Source organism: Oncorhynchus mykiss, chromosome 9 (genome assembly GCF_057628025.1).
Source record: "Oncorhynchus mykiss isolate SJ-2025 chromosome 9, ASM5762802v1, whole genome shotgun sequence".
Classification (NCBI taxonomy): domain Eukaryota; kingdom Metazoa; phylum Chordata; class Actinopteri; order Salmoniformes; family Salmonidae; genus Oncorhynchus; species Oncorhynchus mykiss.
This window is the reverse complement of record NC_143030.1, coordinates 12,687,093-12,713,427: the sequence shown is the minus strand read 5'-3', so window position 1 is coordinate 12,713,427 and position 26,335 is coordinate 12,687,093. Positions and strand designations below refer to the sequence as shown.

The window sequence follows — 26,335 nt, the reverse complement described above, 5'->3', positions numbered from 1 at the left end:
AGAGGCCTGTTCCCTGGCTTACCTGTCCAGCATCTTGGTGGTCGCTCTCTCCAGCTTCTCCACGATCTGCAGCAGCTGAGTGTCATCATCACACAGCGCTCCCCAGCCCAGCACCCTGGCTAGGTCATTACCTGTCCCCAGGGGGAGCACACCTAGCTGGCACTGGAGAGAGGAGAGGGAGGGGGAGAGGGAGAGGGAGAGGGAGAGGGAGAGGGAGAGGGACGGGGAGAGGGAGAGAGGGAGGGAGGGAGAGGGACAACACACAGGACAAATAAAGATAGATACACACAGACATTTGAAAAGACTGTTACTGGTACAGGTCAGAATCGCTCTCTTTGTATCTCTCAATTCAATCCAAGGGGCTTTATTGGCATGGGAAACATGTGTTAACATTGCCAATGCAAGTGAAGTAGATAATAAACAAAAGTGAATTAAACAATGAAAATGAACAGTAAACATTACATTCACAGAAGTTCCAAAAGAATAAAGACATTTCAAATGTCATATTATGTCTCTCCACATTGTATTTCTCTCTCCATGTCTCACTCTCTCTCTCAGTCCTACCTGTTTGTGCAGGTTTAGTTTGTCCAGTGCAGACAGCACCCAACCAACACTGCCATCTCCTCCGCACACCAAGATACGAAACGTGGCAAACTTCTGGAACACACGCAGACTACAGAGGGAGAGACAAGGGATCAGTGGAGCACCTCTCATAGTCAAAGATTATATGAAATCAAAGATATTCAAACATCACATATTGTATAAAGCCAAAGATGATGAATAACCAAGATAATCACCAAAGACATAAAACCAAGATATATAACTCTTACCCCAGCTGAGGCCCTCCATTCATTAAGTCAAAGACCTGTGCAGGGTTGAGGAGCTGTTTAAACTTCCTCAGGAACTTAACTCCTTGGTTGTCTCCACTCTTAGAGTTACAGAGGACCAGGAGAGGAGAGGTGCAGGAGGTAGAGGTGGCCTTCCAGAAGCCTGGAGAGAAAGATGAACCAAACGATACAGGTTTAGATTGGGGTCTTAGAAGGCATCCCAAATGGCACCCTATTCCCTATGTACCTTTGACCTCTGGAGGGAGAGGTGACCTTCGAGAAAATGATAGAGGTGTGTGTGTTTGTTTGTCTCACCGTCAGAGTTGATACTGTTGAGGGCTGTAGGAGGGATGATTGAGACGCGACACTGACCCAGAGGACACACCTTTCCCATCTGCTCTTTACAGCTGCTGTGGACCTGCGCACACACACACACACACACACACACACACACACACACACACACACAAGCGATGGTATTTAGATGGTCAAAACAGTGGGATCCAATGTGTGTCCCAAATCCAGTGGTGTAAAATACTTAAGTAAAAATATTTTAAAGTACTACTTAAGTCGTTTTTTGGGGGTATTTATATTTTTGACTACTTATACTTTTATTCCACTACATTCCTAAAGAAAATAATGTACTTTTTACTCCTTACATTTCTGTTGACACCCAAAAATACTCCGTTACATTTTGAATGCTTAGCAGGACAGGAAATGGTCAAATTCAAACACTTATCAAGAGAACATCCCTGGTCCCTACTACCGCTGATCTGGAGGACTCACTAAACAGAGAACATCCCTGGTCCCTACTACCTCTGATCTGGAGGACTCACTAAACAGAGAACATCCCTAGTCATCCCTACTACCTCTGATCTGGAGGACTCACTAAACAGAGAACATCCCTGGTCCCTACTACCGCTGATCTGGAGGACTCACTAAACAGAGAACATCCCTGGTCATCCCTACTGCCTCTGATCTGGAGGACTCACTAAACAGAGAACATCCCTGGTCCCTACTACCGCTGATCTGGAGGACTCACTAAACAGAGAACATCCCTGGTCATCCCTACTGTCTCTGATCTGGAGGACTCACTAAACAGAGAACATCCCTGGTCATCCCTACTACCTCTGATCTGAAGGACTCACTAAACAGAGAACATCCCTGGTCCCTACTACCGCTGATCTGGAGGACTCACTAAACAGAGAACATCACAGGTCCCTACTACCTCTGATCTGGAGGACTCACTAAACAGAGAACATCCCTGGTCCCTACTACCTCTGATCTGGAGGACTCACTAAACAGAGAACATCCCATGTCATCCCTACTACCTCTGATCTGGAGGACTCACTAAACAGAGAACATCCCTGGTCATCCCTACTGCCTCTGATCTGGCAGACTCACTAAACAGAGAACATCCCTGGTCATCCCTACTGCCTCTGATCTGGAGGACTCACTAACAGAGAACATCCCTGGTCATCCCTACTACCTCTGATCTGGCGGACTCACTAAACACATGCTGCATTTGTAAAGGTGACTGTGAGTTGGAGCCTGACAATCCGCAAATAAATAAAAACTAGAAAATGTGGCCGTCTGCTCTGCTGACAAGGTAAAATCTGTCGTTCTGCCCCTGAGCAAGGCAGTTAACCCACTGTTCCCCTGAAGACGTGGATGTCGATTAAGGCAGCCCCCCTGCACCTCTCTGATTCAGAGGGGTTGGGTTAAATGTGGAAGACACACCTCTCTGATTCAGAGGGGTGGGGTTAAATGTGGAAGACACACCTCTCTGATTCAGAGGGGTTGGGTTAAATGTGGAAGACACACCTCTCTGATTCAGAGGGGTGGGGTTAAATGTGGAAGACACACCTCTCTGATTCAGAGGGGTTGGGTTAAATGTGGAAGACACACCTCTCTGATTCAGAGGGGTTGGGTTAAATGTGGAAGACACACCTCTCTGATTCAGAGGGGTGGGGTTAAATGTGGAAGACACACCTCTCTGATTCAGAGGGGTGGGGTTAAATGTGGAAGACACACCTCTCTGATTCAGAGGGGTGGGGTTAAATGTGGAAGACACATTTCAGTTGAATGCATTCAGTTGGACAACTGACTAGGTATACCTCCTTTCCCTTTAATATAATGATTTTTAAAATCATTTCTACTTGTACATTTTAGCAATTACATTTACATTTGATACTTAAGAATATTTAAAACCAAATACTCTTAGATTTTTTTGTATTTTACCAGGTGACTTTCACTTTTACTGGAGTCATTTTATTAAGGTATCTTTACTTTTACTCAAGTATGACAATTAGGTACTTTTTCCACCACTGCCAAATAGTGCACCCTATAGGGGATAATATCTAGGGAATAGGGTGCACTACCGTGGTCAGAAGTAGTGCACTATATAGGGAATAGGGTGCACTATTCTGGTCAAAAGTAGTGCACTATATAGGGAATAGGGTGCACTACCCTGGTCTAAAGTGGTTCACTATATAGGGAATAGGGTGCACTATTCTGGTCAAAAGTAGTGCACTATATAGGGAATAGGGTGCACTACCCTGGTCTAAAGTGGTTCACTATATAGGGAATAGGGTGCACTAGCCTGGTCTAAAGTAGTGCACTATATAGGGAATAGGGTGCACTAGCCTGGTCTAAAGTAGTGCACTATATAGGGAATAGGGTGCACTAGCCTGGTATAAAGTAGTGTACTATATAGGGAATAGGGTGCACTAGCCTAGTCTAAAGTAGTGCACTATATAGGGAATAGGGTGCACTAGCCTGGTCTAAAGTAGTGCACTATGTAGGGAATAGGGTGCACTAGCCTGGTCTAAAGTAGTGCACTATGTAGGGAATAGGGTGCACTAGCCTGGTCTAAAGTAGTGCACTATGTAGGGAATAGGGTGCTATTTAAGATTTTTAAGACCTACAGCGTCACTATGGAGACCAGAGATTCTGAAGGAGAGGTTTTTTTTGCTTGACGAGTGATGATCCGCTACTGTGTGTCTCTATGTGTGTGTGTGTGTGTGTGTGTGTGTGTGTGTGTGTGTGTGTCTGTGTGTGTGTGTGTGTGTGTGTGTGTCTGTGTGTTTGTGTCTGTGTGTTTGTGTGTGTGTGTGTGTACTCACAATAGCTGTGCACCATAGACACCTCCAGTCCTGCAGTCTCCTGACACTGCCACAGTTACGATCACACACCACACACTTAGCACTGACCGGCAGGTTCCCTTCTAACCACTGGTGAGGCATGGACACCTGGGGGGGAGACGGGGGGGAGGGTGGGTAGAGGGGGATGAAGGGTGATTAAACACCACACACATTTAGCACTGACTGACTGACTTTCCAGCCTTATTCGAAAACGTATTAAAAATAATCCTCATCAATCTAAACACAATACCCCATAATGACATCACAAGCCCCCATAATGACGTCACAATACCCCATAATGGCGTCACAATACCCCATAATGGCGTCACAATACCCCATAATGGCGTCACAATACCCCATAATGGAGTCACAATACCCCATAATGGAGTCACAATACCCCATAATGGCGTCACAATACCCCATAATGACATAACAATACCCCATAATGACATAACAATACCCCATAATGGAGTCACAATACCCCATAATGACATAACAATACCCCATAATGACATAACAATACCCCATAATGACATAACAATACCCCATAATGACATAACAATACCCCATAATGACATCACAATACCCCATAATGACATCACAATACCCCATAATGACATCACAATACCCCATAATGACATCACAATACCCCATAATGACATCACAATACCCCATAATGACATCACAATACCCCATAATGACATAACAATACCCCATAATGACATAACAATACCCCATAATGGAGTCACAATACCCCATAATGACGTCACAATACCCCATAATGACAAAGCGAAAACAGGTTTTTAGAAATGTTTTCAAATTAAACATTTATAATAAAACAGAAACATCTTATTTACGTAAGTATTCAGACCCTTTGCTATGAGACTCAACATTGAACTCAGGTGCATCATGTTTCCATTGACCATCCTTGAGATGTTTCTACAACTTGATTGGAGTCCACCTGTGGTAAATTAAACTTATTGGACATGATTTGGAAAGGCACACACCTGTCTATATAAGGTCCCACAGTTGACAGTGCATGTCAGAGCAAAAACCAAGCCATGAGGTCACAAGAACTGTCTATAGAGCTCCGAGACTTATGTCACAGCACTGATCTGGGGAAGGGTACCCAAAAATTATTACATGGAAGAAGTTTAGAAGTACCAAGACTCTTCCTAGAGCTGGCCGTCCGGCCAAACTGAGCATGGTCAGGGAGGTGACCATGAACCTGATGGTCACTCTGACAGAGCTCCAGAGTTTCTCTGTGGAGAAGGGAGAACCTTCCAGAAGGACAACCATCTCTGCAGCACTCCACCAATCAGGCCTTTATGGTAGAGTGGCCAGACGGAAGCCACTACTCAGTAAAAGGCACATGACAGACCACCCTGGTCTGATGAAACCAAGATATAACTCTTTGACCTGAATGCCAATCGTTACGTGTGGAGGAAACCTGGCACCATCCCTACGGTGAAGCATGGTGGTGACAGCCTCATGCTGTGGGGATGTTTTTCAGTGGCAGCGACTGGGAGACTAGTCAGGATCAAGGGAAAGATGAATGGCACAAAGTACAGGGAGATCCTTGATGAAAACCTGCTCCAGAGCGTTCAGGACCTCAGACTGGGGCAAAGGTTCACCTTCCAACAGAACAACGACTCTAAGCACACAGCCAAGACAATGCAGGAGTGGCTTCTGGACAAATCTCTGAATGTCCTTGAGTGGCCCAGCCAGAAGCCAGACTTTAACCCGATTGAACATCTCTGCAGAGACCTGAAAATAGCTGAGCAGCAACACTCCCCATCCAACCTGACAGAGCTTGATAGGATCTGCAGAGAAGAATGGGAGAAACTCCACAAATACAGGTGTGCCAAGCTTGTAGCGTCATACCCAAGAAGACTCGAGGCTGTAATCGATGCCAAAGGTGCTTTAACAAAGTACTGAGTGAAGGTTCTTATGTAAAAGTAATATTTCAGTTTTATATTTGTAATAAATAAACATTTCTAAAAACCTGTTTTTGCTTTGTCATTATGGGGTATTGTGTGTAGATTGATGATGATAAACATTGATTTTAGAATAAGGCTGTAACGTAACAAAATGTGGAAAAAGTCAAGGGGTCTGAATACTTTCAGAATGTACTGTACCTACAGGGAACACAGAGAAATATTTAATTAAGGAATATCAGATTTGTTTTATTTGAGGCAAATAGGTGGATCTACACAACAGAATGATTCGAATCTCAACTGTTGAGGAAAACAACTTAAGGATTTGGGTTATAACTAAGAGAACTACATTACCCACCCCATCCTCATCCTCCATGATGTCATTTCCTATGGAGGCCAGCGTGGTCCATTTACAGGTGTTGGTGGAGCGCACCGCACAGCGCTTATGGGCCTTGAACTTACACACTGGTGTGAGAGAGAATAGTATCTGTTTAGAGATCGACAAACCAGTCTAACAAAACAGTAAAAAGATGCCACAATGTCTGTAAAGATGCCACAATGTCTGTAAAGATGCCACAATGTCTGTAAAGATGCCACAATGTCTGTAAAGATGCCACAATGTCTGTAAAGATGCCACAATGACTGTAAAGATGCCACAATGACTGTAAAGATGCCACAATGACTGTAAAGATGCCACAATGTCTGTAAAGATGCCACAATGTCTGTAAAGATGCCACAATGTCTGTAAAGATGCCACAATGTCTGTAAAGATGCCACAATGTCTGTAAAGATGCCACAATAACTGTAAAGATGCCACAATGTCTGTAAAGATGCCACAATGTCTGTAAAGATGCCACAATGTCTGTAAAGATGCCACAATGTCTGTAAAGATGCCACAATGTCTGTAAAGATGCCACAATGTCTGTACAGATGCCAAAATGTCTGTACAGATGCCACAATGTCTGTAAAGATGCCACAATGTCTGTAAAGATGACAAAATGTCTGTAAAGATGACAAAATGTCTGTAAAGATGCCACAATGTCTGTAAAGATGCCACAATGACTGTAAAGATGCCACAATGTCTGTAAAGATGCCACAATGTCTGTAAAGATGCACATGGAAACATCAAGTCACTGACCTTCACAGGACAGTCCGTGTGAGGTGACTCCGGAGAGGGCCTCTCTGCAGACGTTACAGAAGGTGGGTCTGGCGTGGGAACAGGCATACCAGTTATGCATCCCAGAGAAATGTTCCATATTTAATAGACTGGTCTAGAGAGAGAGAGAGAGAGATAGAGAGAGAAACAATTTAGTGTCTGAGGACACTAAAGTATAAGGTAATTGTTTTACCCCTTTTTCTCCCCAATTTTGTGGTATCCAATTGGTAGTTACAGTCTTGTCTCATCGCTGCAACTCCCGTACGCTCAGGAGAGGCAAAGGTCCAGAGCCCTGCGTCATCCGAAAAACTGCTTCTTGACACAATGCCCGCTTAACCCGGAAGCTAGCCACACCGATGTTCCGGGGGAAACACCGTGCACCAGGCGACCGTGTCAGCGTGCACTACACCCGGCCCACCACAGGAGTTGCTAGTGCACCATGGGACAAGGAAATCCTTGCCAGCCAAACCCTCCACTAACTCGGGCGACTCTGGGCCAATTGTGCGCCGCCCCATGGGTCTCCCGGTTGCAGCCGGGATGCGAACCAGGATCTATAGTTTCACAGCTAACACTGCGATGGAGTGCCTAGACCACTGAGCCACTCGAGAGGCCCGGAAAATACATTGTTACCACCGATGTTAAATAAACATCATACCTACATACATATCATAAGATGCCCCTTTTAGAAGCATGGGAGGCCAACAGGTGAAAAGAGTGAATCAATGAAGGGATGGAAATGATTGAGGATAGAGGGATATAGAAGATGGAGGGATAGAGGGGAGGAGGGACAGAGGGATGGGGGGATAGAGGGGATGGAGGGATGGAGGGATAGAGGGGAGGAGGGTAGAGAGATGGAGGGATAGAGGGATGGAGGGATAGAGAGGATGGAGGGATAGAGGGGAGGAGGGTAGAGAGATGGAGGGATAGAGGGATGGAGGGATAGAGAGGATGGAGGGGTGGAGGGGTAGAGAGGATGGAGGGGTGGAGGGTAGAGAGATGGAGGGATAGAGGGATGGAGGGATAGAGAGGATGGAGGGGTGGAGGGTAGAGAGATGGAGGGATAGAGGGATGGAAAGATAGAGAGGATGGAGGGGTGGAGGGTAGAGAGATGGGGGGATAGAGGGGATGGAGGGATAGAGAGGATGGAGGGGTGGAGGGTAGAGAGATGGGGGGGATAGAGGGATGGAGGGATAGAGAGGATGGAGGGGTGGAGGGTAGAGAGATGGAGGGATAGAGGGATGGAGGGATAGAGAGGATGGAGGGGTAGAGGGTAGAGAGGTGGAGGGATAGAGGGATGGAGGGATAGAGAGGATGGAGGGGTGGAGGCATAGAGGGGAGGAGGGTAGAGAGATGGAGGGATAGAGGGATGGAGGGATAGAGAGGATGGAGGGGTAGAGGGGAGGAGGGTAGAGAGATGGAGGGATAGAGGGATGGAGGGATAGAGGGGACGAGGGTAGAGAGATGGAGGGATAGAGGGATGGAGGGATAGAGGGGAGGAGGGTAGAGAGATGGAGGGATAGAGAGGATGGAGGGGTAGAGGGGAGGAGGGTAGAGAGATGGAGGGATAGAGGGATGGAGGGATGGAGGGATAGAGAGGATGGAGGGATGGAGGCATAGAGGGATAGAGGGATAGAGGGATGGAGGGATGGAGGGATAGAGGGATAGAGGGATGGAGGGATAGAGGGGTGGAGGGGTAGAGAGGATGGAGGGATAGAGGCATAGAGGGATGGAGGCATAGAGGGATGGAGGGATAGAGGGATAGAGGGATAGAGGGATGGAGGGATAGAGGGATGGAGGGGTAGAGAGGATGGAGGGATAGAGAGGATGGAGGGATAGAGAGGATGGAGGGATAGAGGGGAGGAGGGATAGAGGGGAGGAGGGATAGAGGGGAGGAGGGATAGAGGGGAGGAGGGATAGAGGGGAGAAGGGATAGAGAGGATGGAGGGATAGAGGGGAGGAGGGATAGAGGGGAGGAGGGATAGAGGGGAGGAGGGATAGAGGGGAGGAGGGATAGAGGGGAGGAGGGATAGAGGGGAGGAGGGATAGAGGGGAGGAGGGATAGAGGGGAGGAGGGTAGAGAGATGGAGGGATAGAGGGGAGGAGGGATAGAGAGGATGGAGGGATAGAGGGGAGGAGGGATAGAGGGGAGGAGGGATAGAGGGGAGGAGGATAGAGAGGATGGAGGAATAGAGAGGATGGAGGGATAGAGAGGATGGAGGGGTAGAGAGGATGGAGGGATAGAGAGGATGGAGGGATAGAGGGGAGGAGGGATAGAGGGGAGGAGGGATAGAGGGGAGGAGGGATAGAGAGGATGGAGGGATAGAGGGGAGGAGGGGTAGAGAGGATGGAGGGATAGAGGGGAGGAGGGGTAGAGAGGATGGAGGGGTAGAGAGGATGGAGGGGAGGAGGGTAGAGAGGATGGAGGTTAGAAAAGTTTACCTCGTAAGTCTCCCATTTCTGTACAGACTTCAGAGCACCAATCCAATCCTCCATCTCCTTCCTGCTCTCTGCACATAGCATCAGCTTCCTGAACGGAGTGATCACCTGGAAAGAGAGAGCGAGTCAAAGAGTAAAAAAAAAAAAGAAGAGAGTCACAAAAGAGAGTTATAAAGCCCCTTGAATTGAATTGAGAGTGAATAACTACCGTGGGATATGCGACCTTGGGAAAATCCTCTGCATTATCATTAATAGCAGACTCGTACATTTCCTCAATGAAAACAATGTACTGAGCAAATGTCAAATTGGCTTTTTTCCAAATGACTCTACGGCAGACCACGTATTCACCCTGCACATCCTAATTGACAAACAAACAAACCAAAACAAAGGCAAAGGGCATCTAGAACAGTCTGCAGCACCTGGCCTCACCCTTCTAGAATCTGAAGTCATTTGTCTACTGTTTGCTGATGATCTGGTGCTTCTGTCCCCAACCAAGGACGGCCTACAAGCAGCACCTAGATCTTCTGCACAGATTCTGTCAGTCCTGGGCCCTGACAGACCTGGGCCCTGACAGACCTGGGCCCTGACAGTAAATCTCAGTAAGACAAAAATAATGGTGTTCCAAAAAAGGTCCAGTTGCCAGAACTACAAATACTAATTTCATCTAGACACCGTTGCTCTAGAGCACACAAAAAACTATACATACCTTGGCCTAAACATCAGCGCCACAGGTAACTTCCACAAAGCTGTGAACGATCTGAGAGACAAGGCAAGAAGGGCATTCTATGCCATCAAAAGGAACATAAAATTTGACATACCAATTATGATCTGGCTAAAAATACTTGAATCAGTCATAGAACCTATTGCCCTTTTTGGTTGTGAGGTCTGGGGTCCGCTCACCAACCAACAATTCACAAAATGGGACAAAGGCCAAACTGAGACTGCATTCAGAATTCTGCAAAAATATCCTCCTCGTACAACACCAAATAATGCATGCAGAGCAGAATTAGGCAGATTCCCGCTAAGTATCAAAACCCAGAAAAGAGCAGTTAAATTCTACAACCACCTAAAAGGAAGCGATTCCCAAACCTTCCATAACAAAGCTATCACCTACAGATGAACCTGGAGAAGAGTCCCCTAAGCAAGCTGGTCCTGGGGCTCTGTTCACAAAACACAAACAGACCCCACAGAGCCCCAGGACAGCAGCACAATTAGACCCAAACAAATCATGAGAAAACAAAAAGATAATTACTTGACACACAGGAAATATTTCACAAAAAAACAGAGCAAACTAGAATGCTATTTGGCCCTAAACAGAGAATAAACAGAAGCAGAATTTCTGACCACTGTGACTGACCCAAACTTAAGGAAAGCTTTGACTATGTACAGACTCAGTGAGCATAGCCTTGCTATTGAGAAAGGCCACCGTAGGCAGACATGGCTCTCAAGAGAAGACAGGCTATGTGCTCACTGCCCACAAAATGAGGTGGAAACTGAGCTGCACTTCCTAACCTCCTGCCCAATGTATGACCATATTAGAGAGACATATTTCCCTCAGATTACACAGATCCACAAAGAATTCGAAAACAAATCCAAATTTGAAAAACTCCCATATCTACTGGGTGAAATTCCACAGTGTGCCATCACAGCAGCAAGATTTGTGACCTGTTGCCACGAGAAAAGGGCAACCAGTGAAGAACACACACCATTGTAAATACAACCCATATTTATGTTTAGTTATTTTCCCTTTTACACATCGTTACAACACTATATATTTATAGAGACATAATATGATATTTGAAATGTCTTTATTCTTCTGGAACTTCTGTGAGTGTAATATTTACTGTTCACTTTTAATTGTTCATTTCACTTTTGTTTATTATCTACCTCACTTGCTTTGGCAATGTTAACACATGTTTCCCATGTCAATAAAGCCCTTTGCATTTAATTGAATGGAATTGAGAGAGAGAAAGTATAGATTAGCAGAATATACAAGAATGGAGAGAGTATCATATTCGCAGTGCAGCTGTGGTCTTGGTTACGGTAGAGGAAGTAGTGTGTCGTCATGGTTACCGTAAAGCTGTTGTTGATGTTCTTGGTGCTGGTCTCGGCCACGCTGGCGTCTGATAGGTCCACCTCGTCAAATATCAGAGACTTGAAAAAAAAAAAAAAATTATAATTTTGTAATAAAAAGTGTAATAAAAAGTTCACGTCAAAGCCAATGTAATGAAGAGGGAAGTAATACAAACGCATTTCAGCCATTGAGCAGACACTTATCCAGAGCAACTTAGTCAGGGAATTCAAAACCTGTTAAGGATATGGCAGACATACGCCCCCTTTGGAGAGATTGGGTACCCCTAGTAAACTGGAAAAAAAATCTGTCAAAAATTGCTAATATATGCAAATAAAAATTATTATTGGATAGAAAACACTCTAAAGATTCTAAAACCGTTGGAATTATGTCTGTAATTATGTCTGTAAGAACTCACAGGGCAGGCATTCTTCCAAACTAGTTTTTGTGGCCATGAAAGTTGGAGCAACTTTGACGTCATGGCCCCCACCCTTCCCAACCAGTTATGATTCTGGGAGAATTGACCCTATGGGAGTGAAATTAGTGCGTGCCACGAGAGAATAGGCTGTGCGTATGGGCGCGAATTGGTCCCAGCCATTCCTTTGTTCCAGCACTCAAGAGAAGGGCAGACGATGGCCGATTGAATTGAAGTTTGTTTTGCGTGTCTAAAACATCATAAAGCTTGCTTCTGCACTTAGTTTGACCTGTTTAGTCGACATATAATGTGTAATTTTGAAGTTTTGATGCGCAACTTTTCCGGACCAGAGGACGTTTTGGGTGCATTTCAGCTGATGTTATTAGCAGTAGCTAATACAAAAACGCAAGACTTGAAACCAAACGATGTATTGGGTAAGTATGAAGCCTTCCAGAACATTCTGAACGAAGACCATCGAAGGTAAGGGAATATTTATGCTTAAATCTGTGTTTCTGTTGACTCCAACATTACGTGGAAATGTAGCTTGGAACTGAGCGCTGTCTCAGCATATGGAATAGTGTGCGATTTCTGTAATGTTAAAAATAAATCTAACACAGCGGTTGCATAAAGAAGCAGTGTATCTTTCTAACTATATGTAGAACATGTATATTTAGTCAAAGTTTATGATGTCTATTTACGTTATCTTGCCGCGCTACATAGATTTCCTGCGGGCATTTTTGAGTAATTTCTGAAGGTGAACTCACTGTAAATGGACATTTATGGATATAAATGGCATATTATTGAAAAAAAAAAATATGTACTGTGTAATATGTCATATTACTGTCATCTGATGAAGATTTTCAAAAGGTTAGTGAGCGATTTATTTTTTAATCCTGCGTTTGTTGATTGCATGTTTTGGCTATTGAAATGAGCTGTGTCTGGTGGTGGTTTTACATATATATGTGCTATGTTTTCGCCGTAAAACATTTTAGAAATCTGACTTGCTGGCTAGATGAACAAGGTGTTTATCTTTCATTTGAGCTATTGGACTTGTTAATGTGTGGAGGTTAAACATTTTTAAGAATATTTTTGCGTTCCATGCGCCACCGTTTCAGCTGAACGTGGGAGGGTTGATCCCCAATTGGGAACCAGTATCGTAGACAGGTTAAGGTAAAAACAACCACATATCAAAGCCATTTACAAGTAAAAACCTTCTTCAAAAATATGGGTCACCTTTGAGTCTTTGGCATAGTAAAATATGGGTCACCTTTGAGTCTTTGGCATAGTAAAGTGTCCTTCCTCTCAATTTGAAGAACCTCCTTTTCCATCTCTGGAATGAGCTAGTCTGTTTCAATAGGATCCCCTCCTTCACACTTTTCTATGGAGAGAGAGAGAGAGAGAGAGGGTTGAGTTAGGGCTCGGAGGGTGTGTGTGGGGGTGGAGGTGCATGCTTGCGTGTTAGCGAGAGAGGGTGTGTGTGGGGGTGAGATGTCATAGAAGATACTGTATAATCAGGAAACATCTGGCAACTATTCAAATCATAAAATTCAGTTACATTTAGCTCCAACAAGATATTTATATGGGTACATGATGCCCTGTTCTCCTCTGTTGATATGACAACACCACTTCCAGAAAACTATATAACCTCCTATTACAGGACAGATTGATGTGTTTGGGATTTTTATCTTTGTCTAAGAACACGTGAGATAACATTGAAATCGGGTATTACCAGTTAGTACAGGTTTGTACTGGTATGTGCTGCCTTAAAAAGAGAGAGCAGGAGTATGTCCTGTCAGGACGATCCACAACCAGGACATCCCGTGGTCATTCTCGTACAAAAAGTGTAAAAATTCTGCGACTTGCAGAATCCTTCCAAGATTGAACCCACCAGAGAGGGACTGTCATGACTGACCACGAGGATCGAAATAGGTCAGAATAGGTTTGCAATGAGTAACTTAAATCAGACCCCCTTTCACCCGTAGAGGGGGGAAAGAACGAACTAGCGGGGATTAACAACTCACGTCCTGTTGTAAATCAAGGGAGAAGACACAAGTCTGTGCTCTCAACATTCTCTAAAGGAACGTTGTTTGTCTCAACAGACCTTTTTACCGCTGAAACTCAACACGTTCAAAAGTGAATACTGGAACAATATTTAGAACGTAGAACGTGGGGAATGGTCCGAGGTCTGTAGAACACTAATGTAATTTTGTTTGCTATTTTGTGATGTCATTAAAAATGTTCTAAAGGAAATGCTGTAACTTGGAAAGTCAACAAACTACAGAGCTGGAGGATCCACACTATGGAAGAGAAGGATGTGATTTGCTAAGAGAGGGATGTGATTTGTTAACTTTTTACGGCTGAAATCCCGCTAACGGGATGCGACATGACAACAGCCAGCGGAAGTGCAGGGCGCCAAATTCAAAACAACAGAAAACTCATAATTAAAATTCCTTAAACATACAAGTATTACACCATTTAAAAAAAAAATAAGCTTGTTGTTAATCCCACCACAGAGTCCGATTTCAAAAAGAAAAAAAAAAGACGAAAGCACACCAAACGATTATGTTAGGTCAGCAACTAGTCACAGAAAAACACAGCCATTTTTCCAGCCAAAGAGAGGAGTCACAAAAAGCAGAAAGAGATAAAAATTAATCACTAACATTTGATGATCTTCATCAGATGACACTCATAGGACTTCATGTTACACAATAAATGTATGTTTTGTTCGATAAAGTTCATATTTATATCCAAAAATCTCAGTTTACATTGGTGCGTTGTTCAGTAATGTTTTGCTTCCAAAACATCCGGTGATTTTGCAGAGAGCCACATCAATGTACAGAAATACTCAAAATAAACATTTATAAAATAAATACTTATCACAAATGTTGATGAAAATACAAGTGTTATACATGGAATTATAATAATGCTGAACACACACAAACTGACAGCATTGGCAGCGCAACTGTGTGTGTGTGTGTGTGTGAGCGTGTGCGACTTCCCCGGTGCACAAGGTGAAAATGGACCCATATGTTTCACAGCTCTGCTCACACCTTCAGTGTTTGTATGTGCGTACGTGTGTGTTTAAAGCTGGGCACTGAGAGACTCTGCTGGGTACAAAGGGTAGGTACGTCAGACACACACACACACACACATACATTTGAAGTCGGAAGATTAAATACACCTTAGCCAAATACATTTCAACTCAGTTTGTCACAATTCCTGACATTTAATTAGAGTAAAAATGCCCTGTCTTAGTTAGGATCACCACTTTATTTTAAGAATGTGAAAGGTCAGAATAATAGTAGAGAGAATGATTTATTTCAGCTTTTATTTCTTTCATCACATTCCCAGTGGGTCAGACGTTTACATACACTCAATTAGTATTTGGTAGCATTGCCTTTAAATTGTTTCACTTGGGCCAAACGTTTTGGGTAGCCTTCCACAAGCTTCCCACAATAAGTTGGGTGAATTTTGGCCCATTCCTCCTGACAGAGCTTCTGTGACTGAGTAAGGTTGTAGGCCTCCTTGCTCGCACAAGCTTTTTCAGTTCTGCCCACAAACGTTCTATAGGATTGAGGTCAGGGCTTTGTGATGTCCACTCCAATACCTTGACTTTGTTGTCCTTAAGCCATTTTGCCACAACTTTGGAAGTATGCTTGGGGTCATTGTCCATTTGGAAGACCCATTTGCGACCAAGCTTTGACTTCCTGACTGATGTCTTGAGATGTTGCTTCAATATATCCACATAATTTTTCTCCCCATGATGTTATCTATTTTGTGAAGTGCACCAGTCCCTCCTGCAGCAAAGCACCCCCACAACATGTTGCCACCCCCGTGCATCACGGTTGGGATGGTGTTCTTCAGCTTGCAACCCTCCCCCTTTTTCCTCCAAACATAACTATGGTCATTATGGCCAAACAGTTGTATTTTTGTTTCATCCGACCAGAGGACATTTCTCCAAAAAGTATGATCTTTGTCCCCATGTGCAGTTGCAAACCGTAGTCTGGCTTTTTTATGGCTGTTTTGGAGCGGTGGCTTCTTCCTTGCTGAGCGGCCTTTCAGGTTATGCCGATATAGGGCTCGTTTTACTGTGGATATAGATACTTTTGTACCCGTTTCCTTCAGCATCTTCACAAGGTCCTTTGCTGTTGTTCTGGGATTGATTTGCACTTTACGCGTCAAAGTACGTTCATCTCTAGGAGACAGAACGCGTCTCCTTCCTGAGCGGTATGACGGCTGCGTGGTTACATGGTGTTTATACTTGCGTACTATTATTTGTACAGATGAACGTGGTACTTTCAGGCGTTTGGAAATTGCTCCCAAGGATGAACCAGACTTGTGGAGGACTACATTTTTTTTCTGAGGTTTTGGCTGATTTCTTTTAAATTTTCCCATGATGTCAAGCAAAGAGGCACTGAGTTTGAAGGTAGGCCTTGAAATACATCCACAGGTACACCTCAAATTGACTCAGGCTCTTTGATATCATTTATCAGAAGCTTCTAAAACCATGACATCATTTACTGGAACTTACCAAGCGGTTTAAAGGCACAGTCAACTTAGTGTATGTAAACTTCTGACCCACTGGAATTGTGATACAGTGAATTATATGTGAAATAATCTGTCTGTAAACAATTGTTGGGAAAATTATTTGTGTCATGCACAAAGTAGATGTCCTAACCGACTTGCCAACACTATAGTTTGTTGACAAGAAATTTGTGGAGTGGTTGAAAAACAAGTTTAAATGACTCCAACCTAAGTGAATGTACATTTCCGACTTCAACTGTATACGCTCATCCTCTCACTCAAAAAGCAAGCACTTGCCAGTTGAACCTGGCCCCCTTTGCATAGCAGACACACACACAAACACACAGATTGCCGTCATTATGACTCAGAGCTAGGTAGTGTCTCAATGCATGGCTAGCTACCACACTTGCAATGATGACACGACACATTCACTCTCAACATGAAGTATAATTATCTTCCTCTCCTTCCACACCCCTCTCTTCCTCTCCTTCCACACTCCTCTCTTCCTCTCCTTCCACACTCCTCTCTTCCTCTCCTTCCACACTCCTCTCTTCCTCTCCTTCCACACTCCTCTCTTCCTCTCCTTCCACACTCCTCTCTTCCTCTCCTTCCACACTCCTCTCTTCCTTTCCTCTCTCTGTCTAAATCCAGAGAGGTGATACTCTTTCTCAATGCAGAAGAGTCAAACTAGATAAACATGTCTTGTCTTGTTTTTGAGGTGAGGCACTTTCGGCAAGAAAACACTTCCTCTTAGGTCAGAAGGAGAGGTGAGGTGAGGCACAGAACACTGCTACAGAACAGAACACTTCCTCTTAGGTCAGGAGAGGAGAGGTGAGGCACAGAACACTGCTACAGAACAGAACACTTCCTCTTAGGTCAGGAGAGGAGAGGTGAGGCACAGAACACTGCTACAGAACAGAACACTTCCTCTTAGGTCAGGAGAGGAGAGGTGAGGCACAGAACACTGCTACAGAACAGAACACTTCCTCTTAGGTCAGGAGAGGAGAGGTGAGGCACAGAACACTGCTACAGAACAGAACACTTCCTCTTAGGTCAGGAGAGGAGAGGTGAGGCACAGAACACTGCTACAGAACAGAACACTTCCTCTTAGGTCAGGAGAGGAGAGGTGAGGCACAGAACACTGCTACAGAACAGAACACTTCCTCTTAGGTCAGCAGAGGTGAGGTGAGGCACAGAACACTGCTACAGAACACTTCCTCTTAGGTCAGGTGAGGTGAGGCACAGAACACTGCTACAGAACACTTCCTCTTAGGTCAGGAGAGGTGAGGTGAGGCACAGAACACTGCTACAGAACACTTCCTCTTAGGTCAGGTGAGGTGAGGCACAGAACACTGCTACAGAACACTTCCTCTTAGGTCAGGAGAGGTGAGGTGAGGCACAGAACACTGCTACAGAACACTTCCTCTTAGGTCAGGAGAGGTGAGGTGAGGCACAAAACAGAACACTTCCCCCTTTCCACCTCTTCCTTCTCTCTCCTTTGGTCTGGTCTCACTTGGTATTGGTCTCTCTCTCTCTCTATCACCTCTTTCCCTTCCCCCTCCTTCCTGTCTCTCTCTCTCTGGAACAGTGATGAGGAGTGAGAGTAACGAGAGAGAATCACCTCTGGGACAACGGTAAATCTAATTCACTGCCCCATCACGGCACTAACAATCTAATCTAAGTGTGCGCAGACAAATAGAGACAGAGTATATTAAAAATCATCCTGTGTGTGTACAGCTATAGAGATATCTAGTAGATAACAACAATATACTGTATGCCATTTAGCAGATGCTTTCATCCAAAGCCACTTACAGTCATGTATACATCTGTGACCCCAGGAAAACCCAGGCAGAGTTATAACAATCATGGCAGAGAGGGAGAGAGAGAGAGAGAGACAGGCAGAGAGAGAGAGGACATGAGACAATAAATGCTGATACCTTGTGAAAAAGAGGACAGAAATACTGTGCTGAGATAAAGGGAGAGAGAAAGGGATGAGGGTCAAGGTTCTCCTACTAAATCACCTGAGCTGTGAGGTCATAGATAACAGCACCATGGAACACCTGCCTCAGCCAATCACGCTTATCTACTGTCGTCAAGGAAAGAGCCGGGCTGTCTGTCAAACGACGACATGTTGGTTTCTATGCTATATGTTAGCAGCAGGAGAGAGATTCAACGACAACACACTGTAAATACACAATGTCAAGCAATAAACATTCATAGCACCTTATAGATAAAAAATGTATTGAGTGAAACAGAGTTATGCCATTGCTATGTTGAGGTTTAATTCACTCACAAACACACACACACACTCAAACAGACCTGTGTGTGGTAGTGCTGTGATTTCTCAGTGTAGCTGGTCTCCAGTTTGTCTGAGTGGCTGAGTTGATGATCACCCCCCTGTCCTCCCCCCTCAGAGAGGAATAGCTGGGGGGACAGGCAACATACACAAGCAGGACAGAACCTTGGCATGATGGCTCTCTCTCTCTCTCTCTCTCTCTGCCACTTTCTCTCTCTGCCACTTCTGTCTCTCTCTCTGCCACTTCTCTGCCACTTTCTCTCTCTCTCTGCCACTTTCTCTCTCTCTCTGCCACTTTCTCTCTCTCTCTCGCTCTCTGCCACTTTCTCTCTCTCTCTCTCTCTGCCACTTTCTCTCTCTCTCTCTCTCTCTGCCACTTTCTCTCTCTCTCTCTCTCTCTGCCACTCTCTCTCTCTCTCTGCCACTTTCTCTCTCTCTCTCTCTGCCACTTTCTCTCTCTCTCTCTCTCTGCCACTTTCTCTCTCTCTCTCTGCCACTTTCTCTTTCTCTCTCTCTGCCACTTTCTCTTTCTCTCTCTGCCACTTTCTCTTTCTCTCTCTCTGCCACTCTCTCTCTCTCTGCCACTTTCTCTCTCTCTCTCTCTCTCTGCCACTTTCTCTCCCTCTCTCTCTCTGTCACCCTCTCTCTGTCACCCTCTCTCTGTCACCCTCTCTCTGTCACCCTCTCTCTGTCACCCTCTCTCTGTCACCCTCTCTCTGTCAGAAAGACAATGAGGTTCTCCATCAAACATCACTTTCTTTTCTCTTGTCCAGTCTCCATTAATCCCAGCTCTCTCCCTCTGGTAAGTGAACAGCCCAACGTTACGTATACCTTCTCTGTGTTGATCTAAACTGTTTCTACATACTTCCTCTTTCGCTCAGGGCCTGATCCTAAGCCACGCCCACTCAGGTGTGTAAGAGGACACACCTTTTCCAGGAAGACATGCAGATCTGTCTGCCTCTCTCTGTCCGTCTGTCTGTCTACCCTCCCCCTTTCACTCTCATTGGACAGTGTTTGGTGGGAAGCTCGTATGTCATCACACTCCACCTGAGAACACACACACACACCTCCCCAGGTGTTTATTCAGGTAGAAAGTGGGAGGGAAGACCCGAGCTAAAAATAGAACTGGTTGCCCCTGTTCGACTGGTTGAGCAGGAACACTCAGACAGCCTCATCCTGGTGATGACATCACTGTTGTGTCTGATCCACCAGTGACGACAGGTCTCATACAGAATAGGATGTGTGCCAGCCTAGTTCCACTTTGTGTGTGTGTGTGTACGTGTTTGTGTGTACGTGTGTGTGGGGTGTATGGTGTGTGTGTACGTGTGTGTGTAGTGTATGGTGTGTGTACATGTGTGTGGTGTATGGTGTGTGGTCTCATACAGAATAGGATGTGCGCCAGCCTAGTTCCACTTTGTGTGTGTGTGTACGTATGTGGGGTGTATGGTGTGTGTGTGTATGGTGTGTGTACGTGTGTGTGGTGTATGTGTGTGGTGTGTGCGTACGTGTGTGTGTGTGTATGGTGTGTGTGTGTACGTGTGTGTGGTGTATGGTCTCATACAGAATAGGATGTGTGCCAGCCTAGTTCCACTTTGTGTGTGTGTGTACGTGTGTGTGGTGTGTGTGTGTGGTGTATGGTGTGTGTGTGTGGTGTATGGTGTGTGGTGTATGGTGTGTGTGGTGTATGTGGTGTGTGTACGTGGTGTATGGTGTGTGTGGTATGTGGTGTGTGTACGTGGTGTATGGTGTGTGGTGTGTGTACGTGGTGTGTGGTGTATGGTGTGTGTGTGGTGTATGGTGTGTGTGGTGTATGGTGTGTGTGGTGTGTGTGGTGTATGGTGTGTGTGTGTGTGTGTGGTGTATGTGTGTGTGTGTGGTGTATGGTGTGTGTGTGTGGTGTATGGTGTATGGTGTGTGTGTGTGGTGTATGGTGTGTGTGTGTGTATGGTGTGTGTGTGTGTGTGGTGTATGGTGTGTGTGTGTGTGTGTGTGTGGTGTATGGTGTGTGTGTGTGGTGTGTATGGTGTGTGTGTGTGTGGTGTGTATGGTGTGTGTGTGGGTGGTGTATGGTGTGTGTGTGTGGTGTATGGTGTATGGTGTGTGTGTGTGTGGTGTATGGTGTGTGTGTGTGTGTGTGTGTATGGTGCGTGTGTGTGGTGTATGGTGTATGGTGTGTGTGGTGTATGGTGTGTGTGTGGTATGTGGTGTGTGTACGTGGTGTATGGTGTGTGTGGTATGTGGTGTGTGTACGTGGTGTATGGTGTGTGTGTGTGTGGTGTATGGTGCGTGTGTGTGGTGTATGGTGTGTGGTGTATGGTGTGTGTGGTGTATGGTGTGTGTGGTATGTGGTGTGTGTACGTGGTGTATGGTGTGTGTGGTATGTGGTGTGTGTACGTGGTGTATGGTGTGTGGTGTATGGTGTGTGTGTGGTGTATGGTGTGTGTGGAGTATGGTGTGTGTGTGTGTGTGTGGTGTATGGTGTGTGTGGTGTATGGTGTGTGGTGTATGTGTGTGTGTGTGTGGTGTATGGTGTATGGTGTGTGTGTGTGTGTGTGTGGTGTATGGTGTGTGTGTGTGTGTGTGTGTGGTGTATGGTGTATGGTGTGTGTGTGGTGTATGGTGTGTGCGTACGTGTGTGTGTGTGTATGGTGTGTGTGTGTACGTGTGTGTGGTGTATGGTCTCATACAGAATAGGATGTGTGCCAGCCTAGTTCCACTTTGTGTGTGTGTGTACGTGTGTGTGGTGTGTGTGTGTGGTGTATGGTGTGTGTGTGTGGTGTATGGTGTGTGGTGTATGGTGTGTGTGGTGTATGTGGTGTGTGTACGTGGTGTATGGTGTGTGTGGTATGTGGTGTGTGTACGTGGTGTATGGTGTGTGTGGTATGTGGTGTGTGTACGTGGTGTATGGTGTGTGGTGTGTGTACGTGGTGTATGGTGTGTGGTGTATGGTGTGTGTGTGGTGTATGGTGTGTGTGGTGTATGGTGTGTGTGGTGTATGGTGTATGGTGTATGGTGTGTGTGTGTGTGTGTGTGTGTGTGTGTGTGTGGTGTATGGTGTGTGTGTGTGGTGTATGGTGTATGGTGTGTGTGTGTGTGTGGTGTATGGTGTGTGTGTGTATGGTGTGTGTGTGTGTGTGGTGTATGGTGTGTGTGTGTGTGTGTGGTGTATGGTGTGTGTGTGTGTGGTGTGTGTGGTGTGTATGGTGTGTGTGGTGTGTATGGTGTGTGTGTGGGTGGTGTATGGTGTGTGTGTGTGTGGTGTATGGTGTATGGTGTGTGTGTGTGTGGTGTATGGTGTGTGTGTGTGTGTGTATGGTGCGTGTGTGTGGTGTATGGTGTATGGTGTGTGTGGTGTATGGTGTGTGTGTAGTATGTGGTGTGTACGTGGTGTATGGTGTGTGTGGTATGTGGTGTGTGTACGTGGTGTATGGTGTGTGTGTGTGTGGTGTATGGTGCGTGTGTGTGGTGTATGGTGTGTGGTGTATGGTGTGTGTGGTGTATGGTGTGTGTGGTATGTGGTGTGTGTACGTGGTGTATGGTGTGTGTGGTATGTGGTGTGTGTACGTGGTGTATGGTGTGTGTGTGGTGTATGGTGTGTGTGTGGTGTATGGTGTGTGTGGAGTATGGTGTGTGTGTGTGTGTGTGTGTGTGGTGTATGGTGTGTGTGGTGTATGGTGTGTGGTGTATGTGTGTGTGTGTGTGGTGTATGGTGTATGGTGTGTGTGTGTGTGTGTGTGTGTGGTGTATGGTGTGTGTGTGTGTGTGTGTGTGTGTGTGTGTGTGGTGTATGGTGTATGGTGTGTGTGTGGTGTATGTGTGTGGTGTATGGTGTGTGGTGTGTGTGTGTGGTGTGTGGTGTGTGTGTGTGTGTGGTGTATGGTGTGTGTGTGTGTGGTGTGTATGGTGTGTGTGTGTGTGGTGTGTATGGTGTGTGTGTGGGTGGTGTATGGTGTGTGTGTGTGTGGTGTATGGTGTATGGTGTGTCTGTGTGTGGTGTATGGTGTGTGTGTGTGTGTGTGGTGTATGGTGTGTGTGTGTGTGGTGTATGGTGTGTGGTCTCATTCAGAATAGGATGTGTGCCAGCCTAGTTCCACTTTGTGTGTGTGTGTACGTATGTGGGGTGTATGGTGTGTGTACGTGTGTGTGTGTATGGTGTGTGTGTGTACGTGGTGTATGGTGTGTGTGTGTGGTGTATGGTGCGTGTGTGTGTGGTGTATGGTGCGTGTGTGAGTGGTGTATGGTGTGTGTGGTGTATGGTGTGTGTGTACGTGGTGTATGGTGTGTGGTGTGTGTACGTAGTGTATGGTGTGTGGTGTGTGTACGTGGTGTATGGTGTGTGGTGTGTGTGTGTGGTGTATGGTGTGTGTGTGTGTGTGTGGTGTATGGTGTGTGTGTGTGTGTGTGTGGTGTATGTGTGTGTGTGTGGTGTATGGTGTGTGGGGTATGGTGTGTGTGGTGTGTGTGTGTGTGTGGTGTATGGTGTGTATGGTGTGTGTGTGGTGTGTGTGTGTGTGGTGTATGGTGTGTGTGTGTGTGGTGTATGGTGTATGGTGTGTGTGGTGTATGGTGTATGTGGTGTATGGTGTGTGTGTGGTGCATGGTGTGTGTGTGTGGTGCATGGTGTGTGTGTGTGTGTGTGTGGTGCATGGTGTGTGTGTGTGTGTGTGGTGTGTGTGTGTGGGGTGTATGGTGTGTGTGTGTGTGTGTGTGTGGTGTATGGTGTGTGGTGTATGGTGTGTGGTGTGTGTGTGTGGTGTATGGTGTGTGGTGTGTGGTGTATGGTGTATGGTGTGTGGTGTATATGTTGTATGTTGTGTGTGTGTGTGTGTGGTGTGTAATAAGCTGTTTAAAACATGTCTCTCAATCGTGTATGGTGTATGGTGTGTGTGTGTGTGTGTGGTGTATGGTGTGTGGTGTATGGTGTGTGTGTGTGTGGTGTATGGTGTATGTGTGTGTGGTGTATGGTGTGTGTGTGTGGTGTATGGTGTGTGTGGTGTATGGTGTGTGTGTGTGTGGTGTGTGTATGTGTGGTGTATGGTGTGTGTGTGTGTGGTGTATGGTGTGTGTGTGTGGTGTATGGTGTGTGTGTATGGTGTGTGTGTGTGTGGTGTATGGTGTGTGTGGTGTATATGTGTGTGTGGTGTATGGTGTGTGTGTGGTGTATGGTGTGTGTGTGTGTGGTGTGTGTGGTGTATGGTGTATGGTGTGTGTGGTGTATGGTGTGTGTGTGTGTGGTGTATGGTGTGTGTGTGTGGTGTATGGTGTGTGTGTGTGGTGTATGGTGTGTGTGTGTGGTGTGTGGTGTATGGTGTGTGTGGTGTATGGTGTATGGTGTATGTGGTGTATGGTGTGTGTGTGTGGTGCATGGTGTGTGTGTGTGGTGCATGGTGTGTGTGTGTGGGGTGTATGGTGTGTGTGTGTGGTGTGTGTGTGGTGTATGGTGTGTGGTGTGTGTGTGGTGTGTGGTGTATGGTGTGGGGTGTATGGTGTATGGTGTGTGGTGTACGGTGTGTGGTGTATGGTGTATGGTGTGTATGTTGTGTGTGTGGTGTGTAATAAGCTGTTTAAAACATGTCTCTCAATCGTTCCAGTCATTCTTTCTTTCCCTGTGGAAATTCAGCTCTCTCTCCCTCCTTCTCCATCTCTCTCCCTTCCCTCCATCTCTCTCTCCCCCCCTCCATCTCTCTCTCCCCCCCTCCATCTCTCTCTCCCCCCCTCCATCTCTCTCTCCCCCCCTCCATCTCTCTCTCCCCCTCCATCTCTCTCTCTCCCCTCCATCTCTCTCTCTCCTTCTCTTTCACAATCCAGAGAATCTCATCTTTCTTTAGTGAATCCTAACTTCCACTTAAATAACTATAGGCAAAATTCACTGCGATTAATTGAAGTCAAATGGAGTCTAAGTGACATTCTGACTTACAAGTAAATCCATTGGAATTCAATGACTTTTTGACAGCATCCCCTTTGTTTTAAAGGCCCAGTGCAGATTTTCCTGTGTTTAATATTTACACCCTATGAGGTAGGAATAATACTGTGAAATTGTGAAAATTATGATATGTCCTTTTAGTGTAAGAGCTGTTTGAAAAGACCACCTGAAATTTCTGCCTGTTTTGGCCTGCCTGGTGACATCACCATGCAATAAATGAGTTAACAGACCAATCAGAAAGAGTTCAAAAACTGTCCGCCAATAACAGCTAGTACTCTTTTTTTTGTTCCCCCCTGCAAAATTCTTGCTTGAGAAATACTCTTCGCTAAGAAGCTATTTTTGTTTATTTTTTGGCAATTGTAATTGAAAATAATAACAGTAAGTTACTTATTAAAGGAAAACTCCACCCAAAAATGATATTTTGATATTTTTTTCCAGTAGTGGATTTCTTTTATTATTTTTGGGGGGGAGGGGTGGCATCCATCAGAGGACAAAAATAAACACATGGTTTTACAGCTTTTTCTTTTGTTGTTACATTCTACACACAAGGCACTTAATAAATATATTTTATTTTACAGTTATTTAACTACGCAAGTCAAAACAAATTGTTATTTACAATGACGGCCTACCGGGGAACAGTGGGTGAACTGCCTTGTTCAGGGGCAGAACAACACATTTTTACCTTGTCAGCTCTGGGATTCGATCTCGCAACCTTTCAGTTACTGGCACAACGTTTTAACCACTAAGCTGTGTGTGTGTGGTGTGTAAAAAAATATATATATATATTTTTTTTACATTTTTTTTTTCCTCTCTCACACACACACATACATATATATACATACATACATATATATATATTACATATATATATGAATATATGTAATATATATATTACATATATTACATATATATATGAATATATGTAATATATATATTACATATAAATATAAATATATGTAATATATATATATATATATATATATATATATATATATATATATATATAACATATGTAATATATATTAATTACATTAATTACAAATACATATATTACATACATACATAAATACATACGTACGTACGTATGTATGTATGTATGTATGTATGTATGCATGTAATATATGTATGTATGTATGTATGTATGTATGTATGTATGTATGCATGTAATATATGTATGTATGTATGTATGTATGTATGTATGTATGTATGTATGTATGTATGTATGTATACATAAATACATATATACATACAGTGCCTTGCGAAAGTATTCGGCCCCCTTGAACTTTGCGACCTTTTGCCACATTTCAGGCTTCAAACATAAAGATATAAAACTGTATTTTTTTTGTGAAGAATCAACAACAAGTGGGACACAATCATGAAGTGGAACGACATTTATTGGATATTTCAAACTTTTTTAACAAATCAAAAACTGAAAAATTGGGCGTGCAAAATTATTCAGCCCCCTTAAGTTAATACTTTGTAGCGCCACCTTTTGCTGCGATTATAGCTGTAAGTCGCTTGGGGTATGTCTCTATCAGTTTTGCACATCGAGAGACTGACATTTTTTCCCATTCCTCCTTGCAAAACAGCCGAGCTCAGTGAGGTTG

The 26,335-nt window shown here is 44.8% G+C and overlaps 1 protein-coding gene across 6 annotated transcripts in view; it reads right to left on the bottom strand.

The window, feature by feature from the left end:
- The window catches only part of LOC110531426 (diacylglycerol kinase eta), an 88,775-nt gene that overhangs the window by 26,123 nt on the left and 36,317 nt on the right, over positions 1–26,335 (bottom strand). For 3 of the 6 annotated variants that reach the window (XM_090183473.1, XM_090183471.1, XM_090183472.1), the window contains exons 1-11: positions 18,829–19,658; positions 13,253–13,363; positions 11,573–11,653; positions 9,503–9,607; positions 7,046–7,178; positions 6,266–6,372; positions 3,953–4,078; positions 1,143–1,245; positions 831–990; positions 565–673; positions 23–162 (exon numbers count right to left, since the gene is read on the bottom strand). In XM_090183473.1, coding sequence (XP_090039599.1) covers positions 23–162; positions 565–673; positions 831–990; positions 1,143–1,245; positions 3,953–4,078; positions 6,266–6,372; positions 7,046–7,178; positions 9,503–9,607; positions 11,573–11,653; positions 13,253–13,363; positions 18,829–18,978 — 1,325 coding nt within the window. In that variant the 5' untranslated portion in view covers positions 18,979–19,658. Of the gene's footprint in view, positions 1–22; positions 163–564; positions 674–830; positions 991–1,142; positions 1,246–3,952; positions 4,079–6,265; positions 6,373–7,045; positions 7,179–9,502; positions 9,608–11,572; positions 11,654–13,252; positions 13,364–18,828; positions 19,659–26,335 lie in introns of those variants that run through there. The other 3 variants (XM_090183474.1, XM_090183470.1, XM_090183469.1) reach the window with 1 other exon arrangement.